Source organism: Synchiropus splendidus, chromosome 9 (assembly GCF_027744825.2).
Source record: "Synchiropus splendidus isolate RoL2022-P1 chromosome 9, RoL_Sspl_1.0, whole genome shotgun sequence".
NCBI classification, from domain to species: Eukaryota; Metazoa; Chordata; class Actinopteri; order Syngnathiformes; family Callionymidae; genus Synchiropus; species Synchiropus splendidus.
The window spans coordinates 17,568,414-17,590,615 of NC_071342.1; the positions used below are offsets into that span (position 1 = coordinate 17,568,414).

The 22,202-nt window shown below is 45.5% G+C and overlaps 1 protein-coding gene across 7 annotated transcripts; it reads left to right on the forward strand.

Moving 5' to 3' along the window:
* Positions 1-62: 62 nt before the first annotated feature.
* On the forward strand, positions 63-22,066 carry vit (vitrin). Of its 7 annotated transcripts, none has more exons than XM_053874640.1 (23): positions 63-196; positions 5,129-5,211; positions 6,483-6,548; positions 6,802-6,958; positions 7,018-7,151; positions 7,220-7,297; positions 8,538-8,717; positions 9,187-9,225; positions 10,625-10,663; positions 10,731-10,781; positions 11,112-11,174; positions 11,509-11,574; positions 14,550-14,624; positions 15,820-15,885; positions 16,126-16,188; positions 16,750-16,812; positions 16,901-16,948; positions 17,402-17,470; positions 17,596-17,743; positions 17,812-17,915; positions 18,312-18,538; positions 18,606-19,119; positions 20,641-22,066. In XM_053874640.1, exons 2-23 carry the CDS (start codon positions 5,178-5,180, stop codon positions 20,817-20,819), a joined length of 2,463 nt encoding a protein of 820 aa, XP_053730615.1. In that variant the 5' UTR covers positions 63-196; positions 5,129-5,177; the 3' UTR covers positions 20,820-22,066. The 7 variants fall into 7 exon arrangements, with proteins under 7 accessions (XP_053730615.1, XP_053730616.1, XP_053730617.1 ...); XM_053874641.1 differs by having other exon boundaries at positions 11,512-11,574; XM_053874642.1 differs by lacking the exon at positions 16,126-16,188.
* Positions 22,067-22,202: the final 136 nt, after the last annotated feature.

Below are 22,202 nucleotides of genomic sequence, written 5' to 3' on the forward strand. Positions count from 1 at the left end.
CTATCGGGAGCAGGGAGTGTGAAGTGGGAGGGCAAAGGGGGACGAAGCTCTGCCTCCATCCACTTCTCCTCTGTTAATGGGCTGCGATCAAGCAGGAGAGAAGGACCAGGTGGAGGAGTTCTTCTTCCCATCCGCCAGTGGGACTCACAGGAGAAGGGGATTACCTTTCCTTTAGTGGACTATTTCAACTTCACCGGTGAGTTTGTTCTCAACTTAACTAAAAGTTGTCCGCGCGGCTGTGCGCACTGCGCGCTCTTGCGCGGTGTCGCGTTTAAGCGCGTTTGCGCCATCGCTACAGGAGGTTTGGATGCGACGCTCCATGACATTTTCTTATTAATGATTTAAAATGAAATGGAAATATACATAGACCGCCTCCCACTTCATCTCGAACGGGAAGCGTGTTGGACATCTCGCCCTATGTTTCCTGAGCTCAGGTGGTCCACGCAGACTACAGGCTCCGGCTTGCGCTCCGACAGATGCCAAGAATTTCAAGTCATTCAGTGTGCGCCGAGTTTGATAAACAAATAGTGCCCAGCAGCGGCGGCGGCGGCAGAAGCCTGAACGCCTCACAAATGACTTTGCAGAGACTTGTTTGGCTTTCATGTGTGCCTGATCTCTCCTATAGATCTTGTTGCTCCAGCGCTTGGCACAGGGAGCGCGCGTACAGTACAGTCCTGACACCTATGAATGCTGGGATTTAGCACTCCCTGCGTGTGACCCCGGGTGTGTTTTCATTTCACTCCAGGCGTACCGTCACTCAAGAAACACTGGGGCGGAAAGTGCATGCTGCTCTGATTCATCACATGTATTTATTAAAAACTGAAATGAAATGAAAATTGTAGCTTTGGATTCAATACCCTGAATGTTAGAAGCTCAAGATCATTGGTGATCTTGTGCTTACACACTAATTCCATTCCTGTTTTAAACTTTTACAGCAGCGATGTGGACAGCTGATGTTTGTTTGTTTTTTAATGATAGGGATCAGTGCCTCCAAATCTGACTATGTATTTCACATGAGGTTGCTGATGTGTTGCTGTTAAATCATCCAGTTTTGTTCAGGAATGTGCATTTATTTAGGAATTCTCTCCAAGGAAGAGCTTGTGAGTTTCCTTTCTTTGTGGAATATAAACTTTAAACATTACTGCTACTGTTTAATTCAGTTGTTCCAATGGCCATGAACCTTATCCAACAGACACATGGAGTAGGACATCAGCGTATTCATCTCAAATGATGCATTGTGTTGCAAAAAAGAGGGATCCATGTAGAAAAATAGGAGAAATTGGAACAGACCATTGGTTACATGCCTTTTCCTGCAACAATACCTCTCCAAGGTGTTTTAATAAATAGGATACAGCAACAAACTGCTCAACCGGGCTCCCAGTTGGACTGACTTTTCTTCTCCCTATGTTATACTTGTCCTAGTCTACTGTGGGTCTATGTGTCTGCAAGTGTAGAGCAGCTGCTAATGGCAGTTTACATAGAAGGTAACCAAAATACATTGGATAAAATTTTGTTATTGCAGTGGTTCAATTGTGTATGTCGTGTTTCCATATCACAGATGTCAACAGCAAATTTTCTTTGGATAAAATACTCCCCATTTAAAAGAGCTAGCTTGTTTTGCTGCTGCAAGGATAGAAATCCATTCCATTATTTAAGTTTAGTAGTAGGGGCAGCTGCAGTAGGATGGCATACCTGCTTACACCACTGACATTTGTATTGCTGACTCATGATTTTAAGATAAGAGTTATTTCACATCCGAGGAAATTTACTAGTGGTGTTAAGCAGCATTACAACAGTGAAGATGAGATTACGAGTGAGTGAACCTGGTCCCTGCTGTGTGGAGTTGTGTATGTTGACCTGATATAAGACTTGAGACTAAACGTGTGATGGTGAAGTTGAATGTGAAATGGTAAAATACCAAAGCATTTGGGGTTTTGGTCTGAAGCCATTCCTGGATAAAGAATACGGTGTATATTATAAGTTTATGCATCAAAGACATCAGGTACTTTTTTGCCTGATGAAAGGCTTGTCATCAGAAGCCGAGCAGTTGTCAAGCCAGTTACTGCTGTGGAAACAGACGCTGGTGTGGCTCAACTCAGGTCGTGTTAACAGTTACATACCTGAGACCCTGTGGCCAGGAGGAACAGTCTCACCCCTTGGCTCCAGACTCACCCTCAACCACTCAAAATATGAGATTAGGAGATTAAAATGTTTATTTTGCTGAAAGCGTTTGATGCCATGGAGGACTTGAGCAATGCTGGCTGCTTTGTGCCAGTAAGCCACTTTGGAGTGAAACTTTTATTCCATAAGTTATGTGACCTCTCTGAACCCAGCAGCTGTGGGAGTCAATTTGCATTTCTTTTTTTCTTTTTTTAACTTTCATACAGCCATTTGAAATGAGTTTCAAACCCCATGCCGTGTGTTGAAGACTGGAATTGATGGTCTTATCTGAGGCTGAGCAGAAGCGCATCCCTTCAACTGCTGCATGGAAGGATTGTGGTTTATGAGAATTATGTCATTTGTTAGTTTTCACCTTTTGGTTGAGTCTGCACATGTTGCCTCGAGACCAGTAATCTGCTGAGTATGCATGCGGTTCCTATGGCAGGCAGAGAAACAAACATATTGTCATTGGAGCGATTGTTTAATCTCTGGTACCGGAGGATTACAAATGTGTCCTGGCTTGTTCCTGCGCTTAAATATCTTTCTCTTAAATATGTGCTGCGTCGATCTACCTGCGTGCCAAACTGTAAAACCATGGAAAAATCAAGTCGGTGCCTATGAATGTCAGGTAAAAATATGCCCGGTGACTAATGCAGCGTGAGGTACGGTATCTTCGGTGGGAAAAAAAAGACTGGTGGGTAACTGGTTTTAGCTTGTAGTGGTGGTTTGCTTGGAGGTGGGACTGACTGAAGATGGACCCTTTCGACACACTTGACCTGAGCAGGTGTGACTAAATAGGGCGGAGCGATGATTCCAGTGTGGATGTGGCATAAAGACATAAGCAGCTATTTCACCATTGTTGTGTTTGGCAGTGTTTGACATAAAGAGCCCTGAGGTCCACCTCCTAGAGAACTCCTAAAGCTTTTCTGGGGGAATATCGAGGGAGCGGGTCTCTGGTAGGGCTGAAAAAGATATAGTTATCATGTCTATGTCAAGATATAGTCATTGAAACTATGGTCTTCTGAGGGACATAACAAACTACTCCCAATTTTTTGAGACTGAAACAGAAAGGTTGCTGAGAGGAATCCAGAGCCACTGGCTTGTCTCGATGCAGAGGAGGAGGAGCTTTGCTCACCTGGAGGATAGTGCTTTGCATCATAACTGTGCTTCTCAAAATAGGGGTGGAAAGTGAATCTTCATAAGCACTACATTTTAAAGCGGGCGGGAGTCATGAAACTAGCAAATGAACATGGTTAAAAGAACAACAGCGTCTTGGTAAAGAATACAGACATATAGTTTAGTCAAAGAGAAAGTGAATCAGCAGTTGACAGAAAGCAGAGCCACCACTTCAGGGCTTCATTGAACACCGGCCTCCACTGCATACTATCATGGTGATTAAATATTTCAAACACTGAAAATCGTTGTGCCCCCTCTGCTCTTGGATCAAGTCGATAATTAAAAACCAGACGAATATACACGCACACGGTCTTCTGAATTTAAATAACAGCGACAGGCTCATACCACCAACATCGAATGGGTGGGTTGCTATAAACACAAGAAAGTGTGTTGATCCCAAGGCGTCTAATCACAGCGACACAAAAATATCTCTGATATAAACATTGTACTTCTTCTTATAATACTAGTAGAATGTCTAGCAATGACTTCGTCTTTGCCCTGTTTTCTTTCTCCTGCCTTGTTTCTCATTGTGAAAAGCAGCATGTTGCTATTGAACTTGAAGGGAGCTTCATCTTTATCATGAGGACTTCCAGGCCGTAGCAATGTTTGATCAAGCGATGCAAGATATTTTTGGACTCTTCTGCCGGTTCGCTTTCCTCCTGGTCAACCTCAAAAAAAAGCCATGTGCGTTTGGATTTGGGGATTTTTAGCAACATGGACTGCAACACAGATATGGAACACAGTCATAGATCAAAGGTTCCAGGTACGACCGCACTCTGACCGGCAGTGGAAGAAGGAGGATTGACGCCTGTTTTTAAGACTTTACAAATCCATTCTGTCATCTGTGACTCTGCCTTTTGGTCCCAGCACCATCACAAGTTCCCACTTCATCACATTGAACCTGTGTGTGGCGGCACCAGCAGACGCCACACCGTCCTCTTGGGAGGTTCAGCATTCCTCTGTTAACAGGGAGACCTCAGTCATCCCCGCCTCTGTACGCAAGGAGGTCAGACCCACTGCCTTGACACATAGGCCAGCTCCCTCAGTGTGTTTGAGAGTGGAAGGCAGTGGTGACAAGGGAAACGTGCTGTGATTCCCCCTCTGGCATGGCTATCACCACTGTTATCAATCTTTCAAACTGACCGGCGTCGAAGCCTGCGTGACCCACTTTTGTTCTTGTTTACACTGGCGATGGCTTTGCTTTAAACACAGGTATTACTTGAAAAATCAGAATGAGAGGCAGACAAAGACATCTACTGTAAACGGTCTTGACTTTAAACCAGGGTCTGGTTTCATGTGGTCTTTGGCGTGGAACAAAGTAACCATCTGATTAACCACAGCTGCATGGAGCGCCCAAGCGAAATTATGCTTGGGTCAGCTTTCTAATCGAATCCGACGCCATTGATATTATCTCACAGACTGTTTCACACTGAGACCAGATGTTCAACATTGTTCTTCCCAACAAACTGGAAGAATCAACAAAGCGCCACAGACGCCACAACGTGTGTTATGATAAATGTTTCCAGTGTGTTTGCATAAATGGTCCCATTTGTTACACAGCTGCCGTGTGAGTCATCCTGCCTTTTGTGCAGTTACAGTTCTAAAAGCCTGCCTTGTATTTATCCCCAAGCCTCTGGAGAGTGTAGCTCAGTGGCACAAGTTTACTCTGCTTTGTTTCCAGCTGACAACCAGCACTTACAGTCATTGGCTAAAAGTTTTCAAATATGACGGAAGACTGTGAGCAGGAAGCAGGAGACTTCTTGATAACATTGACCCAGGCTCCTCTCTTCAGGTTGAACAAGGACGTCTGGCTGACCCAGTGAACCTGCTCTCCACTCATCATGATCAGATCTTCCATCTCCTTCACCTGTCTCGGTGAGCTTCCTGTCTGCGGCTCTGCAGAGACATGTTGCCTCCAAATGCACTATTTCTGACAGTTTTCCAGGTCAGAAGTTCATGACTGCCTATTTTTCTTACCCTATTTCAAACTACGGTGTGACGGGTCAGACTTCTCATATGAAAAACAGATATTAGATAAGAAAAACAGATATTAGATAAGAAAAAAAAATTCCTGTCACACTGAAAAGATACCAACAGCCACTCCAAGATTCAACCATCTGGTAGATCATACTTCAGGACCTCATCGAATTTTAATGAAGATGAACATGAAGTGTGGACCAATTGTGTTTCCAAAGTGAAATGCAAAACAGCGAGGTGATCCACCACCAAGTCAACTTTTAGAAGCTGTTGATGAGTCTCTCGGACACCAGAGACCACGTTCCTCAAAGGTCGGTCAAAGCCCCACAACTCTGGTTTGATGTTTGCAAACCCCACAATGATCTATTCTTCCCAGCATCTCCAGGGGTTGGACAAAAATAATGGAAACACCTCAAAGCTTTTTTAGCTCTAAGGTGTTTCCATTATTTTGTCCAACCCCTGTACGACCATTGAGACTCCCACAGACCCATGCCATGATTCTGGTTATCTGGGCAGCACTAGAGGTTATGGTTGTTGGAGACATAAGTAATAGTCCCACTCACACAGCTCTTTTGAAGGCAAGAGTCCTGCAGGTCTGGACATTAAGGCTGAGTTCAACTAGCTGATGGTGTCAAAATCCTGAACTGTCCTCCCTCCAACCATTGGCTTCTGACATTAAAGTCAAGGTGGTCTGTATTTCTCTGTGAAGACGACAGTACATTCCACTTATACCACACCACTTATACCAAAGAGCATGTTCCAGGTGGCCACAGTAGCTTGACATCTTATGATATTCATGTACCCTTATGAAGGTATTGATGAAACAAATGTATCATGTAAATGAAACCTCCCAAGGTCTGGCAAGTACTTGTAAAAGATTGCCTTAAATATTTGCATATGTGGCTCCATCGTCCCTGACATTAACCGGGCAAACTCAAAATATGGCAGGCACACAAGATGTCAACAACAAAGAACACATTTTGTGAGCAAACAAAATCATTTCGTTGTGTAGTGGCACAGTTTGGGGAGGTGTCCCAAACCTCTGGCTATGGTACCAGCAGGAATGCGGAATGCCTTCAATTCCCTGCGTCCCCTATCATCAAAGTCTTCCGTTTGCAGGCAGGCAAACAGATTTTTATCTTATTGTGTCTGTTATTATTCATCCGCAGCTCTTCTACTGCTCTGCACCTGCTGGGCCAAACCTAATGGCTCCAAGAATAAGAAACCTAAGCAAGGTAAGCTCTTTCACCTCTTCCTGCCTTGGTACAAAATAACAGGGAAACAATGCCACACAAAAATACAACTATCTCAAATGTCTTTAGAACTCTGCTGCAGTCACAGTGTATACCACTTATGATGTACCAAGCACAAGTTGCCAACATTTAAAGATGAGTGTGATCATCTTTAAATGTATTTTTTTATGCCTAACTAAGAATGGAACTATTTTGTTGAAAAGTATAGTAGATTGAAAATGCATTTTATCACTAGTAATTCCTGCCATCGAGTGCGATGTACGAGCCGGAAAGATCAACCTCCCAGAGTTCATTGTCAAATGTCCCGCCCATTGTAAGGAGACCAAGCAGCAGGTGTATGGGACGGGCGTGTTCGCCTCCATCTCCAGCATCTGCAACGCCGCCATTCACAGGTACAGCGGCAAGTCAAATGTCAAGTGATCTGGTGTTTCAATGTGTGTATTGCGCACAGCGGGATCATCACCAACTCGGGAGGGAAGGTGATAGTGAGGAAAATGGCGGGGCAGAACGTCTACAAGGGCAGCAACTCCAATGGCGTGCGCTCGCTGTCCCTCCCCAAGTGGAGGGAGTCGTTCGTGGTCACAGGTAACGCGTAGAGAGTCAGAAACCTTTTTGTTCTCCACATTTGTTGACGTTAAAACGGTGCCTTCCAGAGGGGAAGCCCAAGAAAGGAGTGATCTACCCCGCTACCCTCGACTACGTGCCTTCCAGACCCACCTACGTGAAGACAAGTGAGAGCTGTCAACTTTGAGGAGAAGATGAAAGTTTCCCTTCAACCATTTGTGGTTTGCAGTCACGAAAGAATCTGTTAATGACTTCATTAGCCCTGCAATGTGATGCATCAAAGCATTTTGAGGCAAGTCAGAGCGCGAGGTGGTGGAGGATACTCGCAGTCACGGGCTCTTTGATCGATCGCTGCTTTAACAGCAAGTCCTCCCACATGGTAGCTACAGCAGACTCAAATCTAAATTCAACATCAACACCAGGTTTGCCAGCTCACCAACTGTTTAGAAGCACTTCATAAACACAGAGAGTCATGTATTGAGAACTACATTTGTCAATATGAAGATCGACTCGATGAAGGTCAGCAAATGACTCACCTGCGGTACATATTAGTCTGGTCTTACTCACCACGACGTCTTTCCCGTTGTAACTGCTACCAGTGTTGACCTATAAAATCACAAAAAAAAACCTTTAAATAGCTTGACTCAAATGTTTGGACTCTATGGATGGTCCATATGATTGGAAGAGGCCAGCAAACACGCTGAACAGTTCCTGTTGAGTTCATAAACAGCAGTGGACACGTGGTCTTGTGCTTCCTTCCTTGTGTGTGTAGCTAGCTTAGTTTGAAGTAACACTCGTGAGATACCTAAAAAAGTCCTGGCAATTGCCTCTGTAGAAACCTCCAACTCACTGACTCCCAGTATTTACAGTTAAATCTGTGCCACAACCAAGTTATGGATGGCAAATCCCAGGACTCATACCAAAACCCGATGCAGCATACAGGGATTTGATACGATACACAGACACACAGACACAGATCTGTTTGAATACTTCTTTCAGCTGTACTTTGTACTGCGTGATCCACCACCCCAAAGCGTCCAGACCACCCCGTTCCTGCATCATAGACCAACGTTCGCCTCTAGTCCAGAGCATTGTACTGTAGCATGACCTGACTGCTATCGCCATCCCCTAAGAATGTTGTCTTTCATTAAAGACCCAAAATGAATCATTGAGAATTCCATTCAAGAGAGGTGGTTTTGTTTGATTTATTAATAGAATTGGCTCAGGCATGTTGAGCTTTGTAGCTGTGCAATAAGGAGTCACACCAGTGCGGTTGGGGGCAGAATGTCAAGAATGCATTGCAACATAGAAGTTACTGTGGACTTTTCCTTCCACTAATTCACGCTGCGTGGGACTCCCAACACCCCCCCCCGACCCACCCACCCCCCGTCTGTCATCTCCTCTCAGGTCAAAAGGACAGATTACCTGCAGTTACCACAGTTGCACCCACCACAGCCGCACCTGAGCCAACCACAACCCCTGAGCCTGCGCCTACAACCACCACACCGGCTCCCACCACCACGACACCGCCACCACCCCCCACCACCACCAAAGCTCGAGCTGCTGTTCATAAAGTCCGGGACGCAGGTAAAGCGTGTCCGCAACGTCTCCCCATCACCCATATTTCGACGCCCCACGTACGCTGTGTGGTGGATTGTAGATTTACTTGGATTTAGTTTGTAATCCAATAAATCCAATGCACACACAAGATCCACTGTGCTGCTGATGTGAAGTGGAACTAACAGCTATAGCAGCTTGTCACTAGAATCGCACCGGACAAGCGTTCATTTGTATGAGACTGTGTGATACACTGTACATACTGTACATACATACTGTACATTTGATTGCCCAACCTTTCATTGCCCTCTATGCACATAAACACGGTCAAACTGGTGTTTCTGAGTCACCTGGACCTTTCAGGTAAAGTGCAGACTCATGGACTGCTGCAGTATCTAGAGGTATGTGTGCGTCAGAGATGGGCATCGTATCAGGGAAACTTCAGTCACATTGTCTGTCTGATTTTATATCGGCACCACATTTCTTTTGTTCCATCCAGGCAGCAGTCACCCGTATCTTTCTGCCGTAGCAGCCGCAAGTAAGTGGAATTCTGGTGGAATGAGGGCGTGCATGGGGGGTTCATATCAAGTATGAGGTATTGCAGCAAGGGAAGGATTCTTCCTCTTAGAATTCATCTGCATCAGGATCCTGAAGGGGCTTAGACACTTCTGAGATTCAGTCACATTTTGAGTTGTGTCTCTGTGAAGGTCATCTCTGCCCAAATGACCCTAACCTTGGCTGGATGAGCTTGAAGTACAGTGCGATGCAAATATTGTCAGCAATTGTTCATGGTTTTGTCGGTCAAACAAACAGACATTTTCCCCAGCCTCCCACTCTAACATCCGAAACAAATAGCTCACCTGAAGCAGGACTCTCAACCAAAGTTTACCCAGTTATTTATAAGTTTTAACATCCAAATTTTGGCTTAACCTTGTTGTCCTCACAAGGAGGTGTCCTAACAAGAATAGATCACTCTGACCCCCTCTGTTCCAAACCCTACATCACAGAGTGTATGTGTCTATATTGCCCCTTCAGAGGAAGCCCGTTTCTGTTTGCAGATGAATTTCAGTTAGGGATGCTCCGATCAGGACTTTTGCTGCCGATCGCCGATACCGATCACATGGATTGACAATGAATTCGTAAACAAAATGATGAGACCTTCTGTGTACAAGATGTGAACCTTTTAATTCAGACACATTTTTATAAACCTCTTCAAGGTTTCAAGGTGTGAGAAGTTGCAGGAGAATCTCTACAGACTGTGCTATGTCCGAGAAATATTTACATACTGTAGTGGGACTTCTCCCACAACAATTCTCTCAAGTCTCCACTCCGGATGTTTTCAAAAGTTTCAGATTCAGGCGGCTAATGAACATTGCACCTGACTCCAAAAAGGCGACCAATCCGGTCGTTTCCGTCTGAGCGTAAATGACACCTGAGAACGGCTGCTCATCTAGCTCAGTGAAATTATTTCTTATCATTCCGAATGTCACCGGCGGCTAGCTGTGCTAACAGCTGCTGAGGAACCAGCAGTCTTACTTTCATGAGCCCAGAAAACTCTTCCGTGCTCAAGTGCAGCTTAAAAGGCGCTTCCCTGCACAATATTGTCGTGTGCATGTGCTGCGCGATGCAAACTTTACATGACAGATTTAAAGAAGCTCCACAGCAGACGGTCATGACGCAGCTTAGTGAGCAACAAGTAAGGAGGAGCGGACGCATCACAACCAGGGCAGCTTCATCAGAACGTGATCGGTTGTTGTGATCGGCAGTGACAGGTAGTGATCGGCATTCACCGATCACGCTGAAATCGGCCGGTCGTGATCGGCGACCGATCGATCAGAGTGTCCCTAATTTGAATTTTACAAATTTAATAAGTGACTGGGTGCTACACTCACTCACATCTACGATGTTCCTGACTGTTATTTTCAACAACGGTGTAGGACAAACACAGAGTGGTCAAGCGAAGAGTCCCAGCCAAGGTACAGTATGCCCATACCCAAAACACCACATGCAACACGGGAAGTCTCATGAAACATGTCTTCAAAGTGTTCAGAGGAAGTGCCTATCCAAATAGATTTCCACTTCGCACAAGTGCAGGTAAACTCAAGTTTTATCCCATTACTTCTATCACATGGCTTTATATTTACACAGCCTTCACTCACCCATCGTGCGGTAGTACTAACAAAACCCTGCATGGCATCTGTATTCCTTGCTTTTCTTGAAAATAATCTGCAATCCGTTACGTTTTACTGTATCATTTGCTTTAACAGCAGTCCACGCTGCAAGTATGTCAATAAATCCAAAGAATGTTCCAGCAATCAAAATACCTTGCATCCATTTTAACACTGCACTGGGTATTTTTATGTGAATTCTGTCTGCCCGGTTATGTAACAACTGAACATTTGTTGTGTTTGGGCCTTGTTCCAGGTCTACGAAGACCCGAGACAGGATCCTCTGTCAGGAGGCAGCCGTCCTCTCCAGTTGGTCCAGGTCAGGCACACAAACAAAGTCTGACAGTTAATGTGGGTCAAGGGCGGCTGAGGGGAATTTTGTTGGAACAAGAAGTCCTACGGTGGGGAGGTTGTTAAGAAGGACCCTCCTGTCCACAACTCATAACTCTTTCAGATCTTCACCCCAAGGTCAACACTAATGCACCCCATCAAACATCTTACTTCACATTCCTTTCTCCTATTTTACTTTTCCAGATGAATAGAATGTTGAAATACCATGTATTGTTTGGTGATTGACACCAGAATGCTTAGACTCGCGTCTCTGAGGAGATGTGCTGCAGACTTTTTCACTCCATGCCCCTTTTTGCTCTCAGCAGTTTATAACAGGGTCCAGCCAGCCCCACAGGATCGGACCCCGACCATCAGCCAGCCTAACCCTCGTAAGTACCCAAGCTGTTCAGGTGCCTGGTCGACGAGAAATATCATCAGTACGTATATTGTCTGTCAACTAGGGCCGGTCAGTTAATCGATTTGTTTTTTATCGGGATTACGATGGCAGTGGTGCCTCGGTTCTCGACCACAATCCGTTCCAGACGGCCGTTCGAGAAGCAATTTGTTTGAAATCAGAATCGATTTTTCCCATTATAATGAATGGAAAAAGAAACAATGCATTCCAAGCCTTAAAATAGTCTTTTGTAGGAGTGAATGTAGAGTGTCTGCTGCAGGTGCGCTGTTCCTCTATGTGTGTGGCCGCTGCATGTGGGAGGGGTTGCCGAGTGAGTGACGTCTCTCCAGAAGTGAAGAGGTGCCCGGTGCGTGTCCAGCTCTGAATGTGCGCTTCTGTGCAGTTTGGCTGTGACAAAGTCATAAACCAAGTCACGCTCTGTCCCAGACTCGCCTCATCCCTGTCCCAGCTCCAGCCCACAACAGGACATCAAACCCTGGAGTGTGCGCTCCAGCCTCGGAGGTGTGGAGAGCTAGCGCCTCCCCTGTGACACTCTACCACGGTCCAGTGCGGAAACAAGGTTTTACACCTCAATATGAAGAAAAAACACTCAGTAAATGTAGCTAACGGGACACGTCTGCATACAGAGGCTGCATTATATACAATAACAAAGCGCGTCGTGGGTCAGCTGATCAGTTCGCGCACGTCATGTTTTTTCCGGCTTTTTTTGGGGGCGTTGCACCCAAACGCTGCACCACCCCTCGTCCAGAAGGCACAGTGAGCCCGCTACACAGAGTAGCGCGAGGCTCCACCTGTTAGCGAGAGCGCTTGAGTCTATGTTTACACGGTGTGTTGGACGCTAATACTAGCCACTTTTATCTCCCGACTTGGTACAACGGCGGCTTGGTATTCACCTCTGAGGAGCACTTGCTCAGCCAGCGTTCTGAGCCACAACTGCAGCGATAGCTGCTTGTTGGAGATGTTTGGAAAACCAATGATTATTTGGAAGTGGATAAATGCATAAGAACAGTCGCTCGCGCTCAACCTGAGACAGGGGTGATGAAAACAAGCACTCCTTGTCATACAACACACTGCAGAGACGCAGGAAGAGCGCTCTGATGTGGAAGTGTTATCATTTAGCAAGTGACTTCTCTCATGATCTCATGACGAAAAAAATCAACAATTCTCTCAAAAATATTCTCTAAACCCAGACATTACAGAGAGGAGTTTCTAGAGAGAAACATTTAACCTACATGATGAAGGTTAAATATATTTTCGACCAGCCCAACTCTCAACTGAGCCACAGCCCAGATGGAAAACACACCAAACTTGAGTAAGTGCCAGATGGTATATGGTCACAAGACACGACATATTCGATCTGATGCAACAACAGCTCCATGCCAGTCCGGCCTGCGCCGGTGAGGAGGCTCTCCCTCGGTAATGGCATCTTCTGACAGGTCCCATCTGGTCGGTCGTCTTCCCTCCTCTTGTAAAAGTCACTCAGAGAAAGAGGTGGGGGAGGAAAACGCTGCTCCCAGAGGACGAATGATGACCACTTCTGCAGTCTGGGTCCAATAGTCAGGAATAGACAGCTCTTGCCATTTTGACCAGCTGAGGTTTGGCTTCCTTGGGAATGTGCTTTTGCGGAATGTGAAACCAGGAACCCCTTCATTTAGGAGGCCTCTTCTAATGATAGTTGATAGGAACTAGCATCAATTGTTGACTGCAGCGGGAAGAATAGCTGTGAGAAGCAAACCCAAACGCTGAGTAAATAAAAGTGATATCACTGATCGCCTGAGGGAAATTCTTCATGGCCGAGGTGAGAGGGTCAGAGGTCAGTTTGCACCTTAAAGCCGAGGAGACCTGCAGGTTTATCTCCTGTCTCTCAGCATCAGTCCACCACCAGAGCTACCTCAGATACCTCTGCAGTTTGACTAGTGATTTATGAGAAGACAGCTCTTTCTCACAAGTCAATTTGCCACTCGGCTGCCGAAAACAGATGTTTGAATTTACTGCAGACAGCTTTGAAATGGTTCCCGCTCTGGTTGACTTTGGCACTGAGCAGAAGGTACACCCATTGGAGTAGTGAATAAAGCCTGTGCAGAAGTCAGGAAGTCGACACAAACTTCACGTACACTTCCATTCTTTTATAAATAGATGAATGGCTGCAGTCTTGAGCGTTATTTTTCTGCCCCGCTCACTTTGGCCAGAACTCTCCTCCAAAACACATTTCTCTAGATGTCTAAACAAGCAGTACACTGTAACAACACTGTAACAAGGTCAAAAGATAAATACTTCTAACACATTTAAAGCACCTTTTTAAACGTTGAGACGCTGAGGTCATGTTGGCAAAAACACATCTCTGAAAGCTCCTTTTACGCTGGATAACACAGCAGCGTCTACTTTCGAGCGCCAGCTCTTCCACCAGCAGTGGATTAGATTAATCTCTGCGTCCTTCTATCTACACTGTCCCTGCTTTGACACCAACTTTAGAATAATACTCCCACGCTTCACTAGGCGAGTGGCTGGGCTCACCGTCACAAACAAAGACCCTCAGTCGCTGCGAGGGGGTGGGAACCCAGAGCTTAGTTTGTGTAAGCGCCTCATGCACACATCACACTACAATCAGTATGTTGCCTCGGTTCCGTTTGTTTAAACAAGTCACGTATTATGTTACTGTTTTGAGTCTGTCAGATTGCATTTCACAGTTTCGGCTGCGTTGTAAGATGGAGAGTGTTGGCGCGTTTGGATGTCAGCAGGTAGAGGGCCGAGGAATGAGAAACACATGTTCTCCTCTGGGCTTTCTGTCTCTCGCTTGTGGCTGCCTGACTCCCTGCCTACTGTATGCTTAGTGTGTGGACTCAAGGCTGCGGCGCAGACCCTCCATCATGACGTGGCAGGTTTTAAGGGAAGGTCACGACAGCTCATGATGTCTGCGCTGAACACCGCTTTCTAATCTTCCCCGCGCAGCTTTTCCAAGAAGGGATTGGGCGCCCCCGTCCTATCCCCGTCCTGAGTGGTACCCTGGAGCGAGGAGACCAGCAGGTACCCCATATTTACAGTCTCTTTAACTGTCTTGTAGTATATCCTCTGTCAGTTTAGCGACTCTTCATTCCCCCGGTAAACCTATCTTCTGTCCTGTCACACGCTCAGTCGAAACATGAGGCAAGAAGAAAGTGAAGGCTATAAAACCCAGAAAATACATCGGATTTCTTAGCTTGTCTTAGCTAGTTCACAATACTTACACGGCAACTCAGACGTTTGGACAGACCCTCTCATTGAACTGTTCTTCTTCATTCATGACTAGATTCTCACTGAAGGCATCAAGCTGTAAATGGAAATAAAAAACCATCACCATCCTTCGCTTTTATTACTGCCATTCTCTCGATGAGCTTCATGAGGTTGCCACCTGAAATGCTTTTCCACCGCTGACTACATCATGGTGCTCATGAAGAAGGGTTTCCACTAAAAAATGTAAAGTTATTTAACATGTTTTTTTCCTTTGCTACATAATTCCATATATCATACTTCATATATTTGATGTTTCCAGTATGTATTTACTCACACACACACACACACACAAAAAACCTAAACAGGAAGGTGTGTCCAAACTTTTGACAGGTACTGTAGTAAATAAGTACAACACACACCCATATGCACTTGCAACTTCAGTCTGAGCAACATATATTTTAGATCCTTCAAAATCATCACCATCCTCCGCTTTTATTACTGCCATTCTCTCGATGAGCTTCATGAGGTTGCCACCTGAAATGCTTTTCCACCTCTGACTACATCATGGTGCTCATGAAGAAGGGTTTGCACTAAAAAATGTAAAATATTTAGAGTTATTTAACATGTTTTTTTCCTTTGCTACGTAATTCCATATATCATACTTCATATATTTGATGTTTCCAGCATGTATTTACTCACACACACACACAAAAAAAATACTTAAACAGGAAGGTGTGTCCAAACTTTCGACAGGTACTGTAGTAAAAAGTACAACACACACCCATATGCACTTGCAACTTCAGTCTGAGCAGCATCTTTCAGTCAAAAGTTATTTTTCCATCCACAGTATGTCTTTATCTCCACCCATTTTCAAGCCACAACCTTTTACAGTGACATCAATATTGAGTATTTCATTGGTTCACTCAAGTTCCTATATCAATCTACTGGAGGTTATCAGTCAGAACTTCATAGCAGGCGTCTTCATTGTGACTCTCTGCTGTACATTCAGATGTTAGCTATGGCACTCCAGACTCTGGCTACTCGTGGACGGATACAGACACACCTGACAGCGCAGGTAAGTCCCTCCGGCAGGTTGCACTGCCTCGCTTGAATGTTCTGCACTGCATGTCCAAACAGCATGATCACGTGACAGATACCGTTTGGTATCTGCAGAACATAGAGCTAAAAAGGCACACTGTTAACACGCAGTAAACTGGCATGTGATTGGTCCAGGCGCCAATCAGCGCCATGAAAAAAGGTGTTGTAAGCAGTTTGTTGTGGGAATACTAACAGGTTTCAAAACATCCTCCTCTAGCTCAGGATCACAGGCCTGATATCTCTGAGTATGAACGCTGGTTTTATAACTTTGGACCGTACCGTAAGTGCTTTTCCTGTTCTACTTTCTGATATGTCGGGAACTAACTGGCTCATGTTTTACATGTAGAAAAACACACTCAGTGTCAATGATGTGTTTTTTTCGGGAGGAGCGTTTCTACTGGAGGTTTTTATGTCTCAATGTGTGCTTGGTTCAGGGGTTGAGGAAAGGGTCTTCTGCCATCTATTGATGTTTTCTACACACAATGACATCCAGTGTCAGATGGCACACATCATTGTCATCATCATCACCATAAGTTATAAAACTCATGACGCGTACGAATAAATAGTTTTGAATAGAAAAGAAACACGCAGACCAACCATGCCGCAAACTGGCACAATAAGAGACAATGTGTTTTGCCAAAAAGCCACATTGCGAGATTACAGGTCTCGCTTCCATCTCTGTGATCGAACCCTCCATCTAATTCTAGAGCGGAATTCAGAAAGCTCAACGGCAAGTGCCACAAACATCTCACCAGAAGCGGGAAAAAAAATAGAGACCACAGTATCGGCTGTTTCAAGTGTGTGTCTTGGCCAGTCACGAATGGTAGCATCTGTTTTTCAGTGCCTCGTTCGTCTGAATCGGACGGGAATAGAAAAGTCTCGGTGGATACAACACACACGAGAGGTGAGCCGTAGCGGAGGTGCGGCAAAGTTCTTGCTGAAATGGAACCTCAAATGAACGTGTGGTTGTCTCTGATGCTGCTTCTTCACAGTGGAGCCAGTCGATTCTTGGAAACCTGACACGAACCCTTACGAATCAGGTGAGAGTTGCACAGTGGTTTTGACCCCTCAAACAAACGGAAACTCGATATTTGGGCATTTGTGCAAAATCCAGCCAACAATTTTATTATAGAAGGCCAATAATAATGGTTTTATCGGTAAAAAAAAGTGCTGTGAAGCAAGTGCTACGTACACAGCAAACTTGATATATTAATATATTGCTCATAATGGTAGAAGTATACAGCTACAGGAAACTTCTGTTTTTCATTTTGGCCAGAAAACAGTTCGGATCATGAATCACCAAGCTTTATATTTATGCCACAACCTTTGCACAGAAGGGAGACCTCCAGAATTAAGTGGTAGAGATGTTTCTCTGTGAACATGGCGGACAGAAGTGAGGAATTTACCAAGAGGTTTTTGTAAAACGAATCACTGGTAGAACATGCACAAACAGATGTGAACATATATTTTATTGTGTTTTATTCTGGTCGCAGGGTTCAATGTGAGAGAGCCAGAACCTGCACCACCCCGCGTCCCAGAGCCAGTATCTCAAGGAGATCCAAGTATGTCTAGCTAGTTCCATCAACATCTAGAATGGTTGCTGCTTTGCATCATCAACTAAAAAATGAAAGTTGACTAGTCAAATCAGTGATATTTCACATCCAAGCAAATGTCACTGTGTCTGCAGACTGCAAGGTAGATTTGGTGTTCTTGATGGATGGGAGCTGGAGCATCGGGAAAAGGCGTTTTAAGATCCAGAAGGACTTCCTGGCCGAGGTGGCTCAGGTCATCAATGTCGGCGTGGCCGGACCCATGATGGGCGTCATACAATATGGGTGAGATTCTCGACTTACCGTCGGATCCCACCACCAGACCGGTCAACGTGTCTGTGTCCCACTGACAGGGATGACCCCGTGACAGAGATCAGTCTGAAGAGCTACTCCAACTCCAGAGACGTCAAGTCCAACATCGATAAGATCCTGCAGAAAGGAGGCCTCTCTAACGTGGGTGAGTCGAACGTGTCAACGTCTTTACAACCCGGGCACAGTCTCGCATGTAATGACAGAATGAGGTCTGACTTTGACGCCAGACACCGCTGGTCAAATTACAGTCTTGCATGTGAGAGTGGCATTTTTGCTGCTGAGAAAAGGACACAGTGGGGGTCAGCATTCATTGAGCCAGTTGGGGTTGATTCGTCAAGCGTCTGAGCCATCGACCACACTGGCCTTGCTAAATATTGCACTCCGCTACAACATTTGTTGTTTGCGATCTGCACTCTCTAATCTCCACAGTGTAAATAGAAGTAAACAAGAATGTGGCTGCTGGTCGGCCAGAAGCTTGTGGCACGCTAAATGGTTTTTTGAGACCTGTTTTTTTTTCTGCTGCCCCCTGGTGCCATGGCAGGGAAGGCCCTCTCTTACATCAACAAGCAATACTTCAGCGATGCCAATGGAAATCGTGGCGGGGCACCCAACGTCGCGGTGGTGCTAGTGGATGGCTGGCCCACAGACAAGGTGGAGGAAGCGTCCCGACTGGCTCGGGAGTCTGGCATCAACATTTTCTTCGTGACCATCGAGGGCGCTGATGAGAAAGAGAAGCATAACCTGGTGGAGGCCAACTTTGTGGACAAGGTGAATTGAGATGTACTTTGTATTTGCATGCAGCTGCTTTACAAAGAGATGTTGGTTCGGTCCACAGGCTGTGTGCCGGACAAACGGCTTCTTTTCCCTGCCGGTCTCCAGCTGGTTCGCTCTTAGGAAAGCGGCACAACCTCTGGTGAAAAGAGTGTGTGACACCGACCGACTGGTCTGCAGCAAAACCTGCCTCAACGCCAACGACATTGCCTTTGTCATTGATGGATCCAGCAGCGTGGGGACCGGCAACTTCCGCACCGTGCTGCAGTTTGTGGCCAACGTCACACGAGAGTTTGAGATCTCCGACACGGACACGAGGGTCGGGGCGGTGCAGTACACCTACGAGCAGAGGCTGGAGTTCGCGTTTGGACAACACAACAACAAGGCCGACCTGCTCAACGCCATCAAACGCATCAGCTACTGGAGCGGCGGGACCAGCACCGGGGCTGCCATCACTTACGCGGCCGAGCAGCTCTTCAGCAAGTCCAAACCCAACAAACGCAAGATCATGATTGTTATCACAGATGGTCGATCCTATGATGACGTCAGAGCGCCGGCACTGGCAGTGCATCGCCAAGGTAAGCACTAGCCACTTCAGTTGTCACTGGTCAGGCCGATACTTCAAGGACAATAGTCAGATCCACCTCTCAAAGGTCACAGTCTTAGGGTGCTTTCACACTGCGGCTTCTGTCTCAAGACAAAGCTCTTTCGGCTCAGAAGTCCGAGAGGTGAACACAAGCGAGTCAGGTTTTGGCCGTGGACTTGATCCCGGCTGGAGACCAGCACTTCGTCTTGGGAAACTCTCAGCGGGTGGTGACCTTCTCGCCTCAGGCGACTCGGTGCTAGATGCCGGAAACTACGTGTTCAGTGCGACTCACCAGAAACATGATAGATGCCGGGCAGTAAAGGGTCTGATCGCTGTCTGGGCGCACAACATCGTTCAAAAACAACTTCGCAAACTCTCAGAACACTGAGGTGTGCAGCTGAGAGTTGCAGGAAAATGGTGCTCGGGAACGGGAACGCAGCGGTCCGGGACTCACGAGTGTGCGGAAGTTTGATAACTCGCATGTTTTCGCCTTTATTAGGCTGATAAACATTTGACTGTATACACAAACAGATTTGCTTAAATGAATAATGCCGCGCTCTACAATAACTGTTTTCACTGCTGTGATGTGGCAGCAGCATAGCTGTCTGTATGAGGAGGGTAGCAAAGAGGAAAGACCCAGGTTTTTCCCAAGGTACTGAAGATCACCAGACAATTCATTGATCATTTCTGACGTCGGGATCTGAACTTCACTGACTAAAATCTTCTCGATCATCAATAATCTCTCTCACTGTGTTCAACGTGTTGTGAGAGCAGCGTGGATCAGTCAAGATGCTCCGTATTCCGCTATTTCCTTGTAAAATAAAGATGACAAAACTTTCATGTGTAGTTTCGGCAGTGAAACGTCACATTCTGTTACAGCCGTGGCGGAGCTCCGTCATCGGTTCATATCTGAGGACGACTCGTAGTACTAGGAATTGACAGAAATAAGGTGGTCAAGCCGATGGAGGTAAACAGGTTGTCACGTGGCTCAGGATGACTTTGTCGTGGGTCACAAACCAGCTATTTTGCGTAGAGTGCCACCAGCTGAGGAGAAAAGGGAGAGGTGCGAGGCTGCACAGCAGGGGGCGAGTCGGACTCAGGCCACCCGAGACAGAACCCGCAGTGTGAAAAGCCCCTCAATCTATTCTGAACTAAACTCAGAAAGAAATTGAGATTAGACATCTGCAGTCAAAAATATCTATCAAAGCTGCAAACCTGCCTAACATACAATTTAGCCTTCCTCACCCTTCACAAAAACATTCTGCATTGGCCCCTTAACCAAAGTAAGCAGCCGCACATTACCACATTAATACATTTGTTTCTTGACGATGACATCATCTAGACATCTTTACGTTATAATGAAAACGCAAATTCCAAATGATCATTTTCAAGCAGTAAATGCCTCTTTGGGACTTCTGCTGCTGTGTTTTTATTTGGCTGTGCTCCATTGATGACTACAGGTCAAGACGTAAAATAACATGTTATTCTGACACTTGGTCCCCTCTGCCTCCAGGTGTGATCGCCTACTCCATTGGAATCGCCTGGGCCGCCCAGGATGAGCTCGAGTATATCGCCACCGACCCCGACAAAGAGCACTCCTTCTTTGTGGACGAGTTTGACAGCCTTTACAAATACGTTCCCAAAATCATCCACAACATCTGCCAGGAGTTCAACTCCCAGCCCAGAAACTGAGCCCACACAGGGGGAGGGGAGGAGCGGCAGGCCACAGCTGGATCCTGGGCGGTCTTAGCGGAACACCGATTGTAAATTTGCTTTTGCTGGTGCCCAGATGTGTCAGAGAGGAAGCATCACGCAGGTTCATCCGAGTCCCCCTCATATACTAACGGTGCTATGGTGAACCGTAAAACCCATCCGAGGACACTCGAACTCAGTTTTGTACACATTATAAACAGCTGCTGAAGATGTCAACTTTGAGTCCCATCCCAGCTACATCCGTGCGTCACAAACTTGAGTCCATGTAAACTAAACAACACAGTTTGCTTTGGCAATCACGAAATGTCAGTCAAATCTTTTTCTAGCTGAAAAACATTCAACTCTGAAGCGCAACTGAACCAAAGCAAGACTCCAGATCATAGCAGAGTTAGTCACTCGTGCACTATAGTTTATTAAATATAAACAATTGGGTTTGTTTTTTTTTATTAAGCATAGACAATACGCACAATTGTTTTTGGTGTGTTTACCGTTTCAAGGAGCAAAAAATATTGACCAAGAATTGTGTGTCCATACAATGTTCAGAGAACCACAAACAAAGAGCGGACGTGTCGTCGCTGTGAGGCGTTTGGAACTGGGTTTCCACATTCATTTTTATCGTGTACTGTTTAGCCGAGTAAGATACTTACACACGCTCCTCTGTGTCCGTTTAAGCCTCGCATTGTTCGCAATAAAATTTGCTTGGCGTTTGAACAGTGAAATTGAAGGAAACTGCCGACTCACTACCATTACAATTATATTACAATAACCATTACAATAAAAAGAGTCAGTCACATCATCACATGACGCCGTATACAGTCAAGCGATGCAGCAACTGTAACTCTTTTTCTTGCTTTTTTTTTTATTAAGAAAATTGGCGGGTTAAAGCTTTTTTTTTTTTCAACATCCTCAGCACTTCTTTTATAAAAATCGGATTTAATTTTTTTTTTCTAGACTGAGTCGTCAAATGTTCCTCGCAGAAAGAGGCGCGTGCATGAATACAGGTGGGGACCAGCACGCTTTCTATTACAGACACAAGGTTTTATTACAACCAAAATATTCCTTCACTCTATATTATTATTCAAACACAGCAGCCAATTATCTTTTATATATATAATTTATGATTTCCTCCTATTGGTCGTTTGTACATATGCATATTAAATCTGTTGTCTGGGAGTGTCTAAAATGCGATCAAACATTTTGTAATTTTTCATAAAATAAAAACTGAAGAGAACCTGAGCGCCTTTCTTTCTTTCTTTCAGTCCTTTGCTGCGCTTCCTATCACGTGTTCTCCTGACCTTTATCATCAGAGCCCACCAGAGGGCGCAGCGTCGTGACCTCTCAATGAAACAACTCACTCTATCA

Coding starts and splice junctions, on each gene's coding strand:
- vit (XM_053874640.1), top strand. CDS start 5,178: ATGATCAGATCTTCCATCTCCTTCACCTGTCTCG. Junction 17,471..17,595: donor AGTATCTCAAGGAGATCCAA/GTATGTCTAGCT, acceptor CTGTGTCTGCAG/ACTGCAAGGTAGATTTGGTG. Junction 19,120..20,640: donor ACTGGCAGTGCATCGCCAAG/GTAAGCACTAGC, acceptor CTCTGCCTCCAG/GTGTGATCGCCTACTCCATT.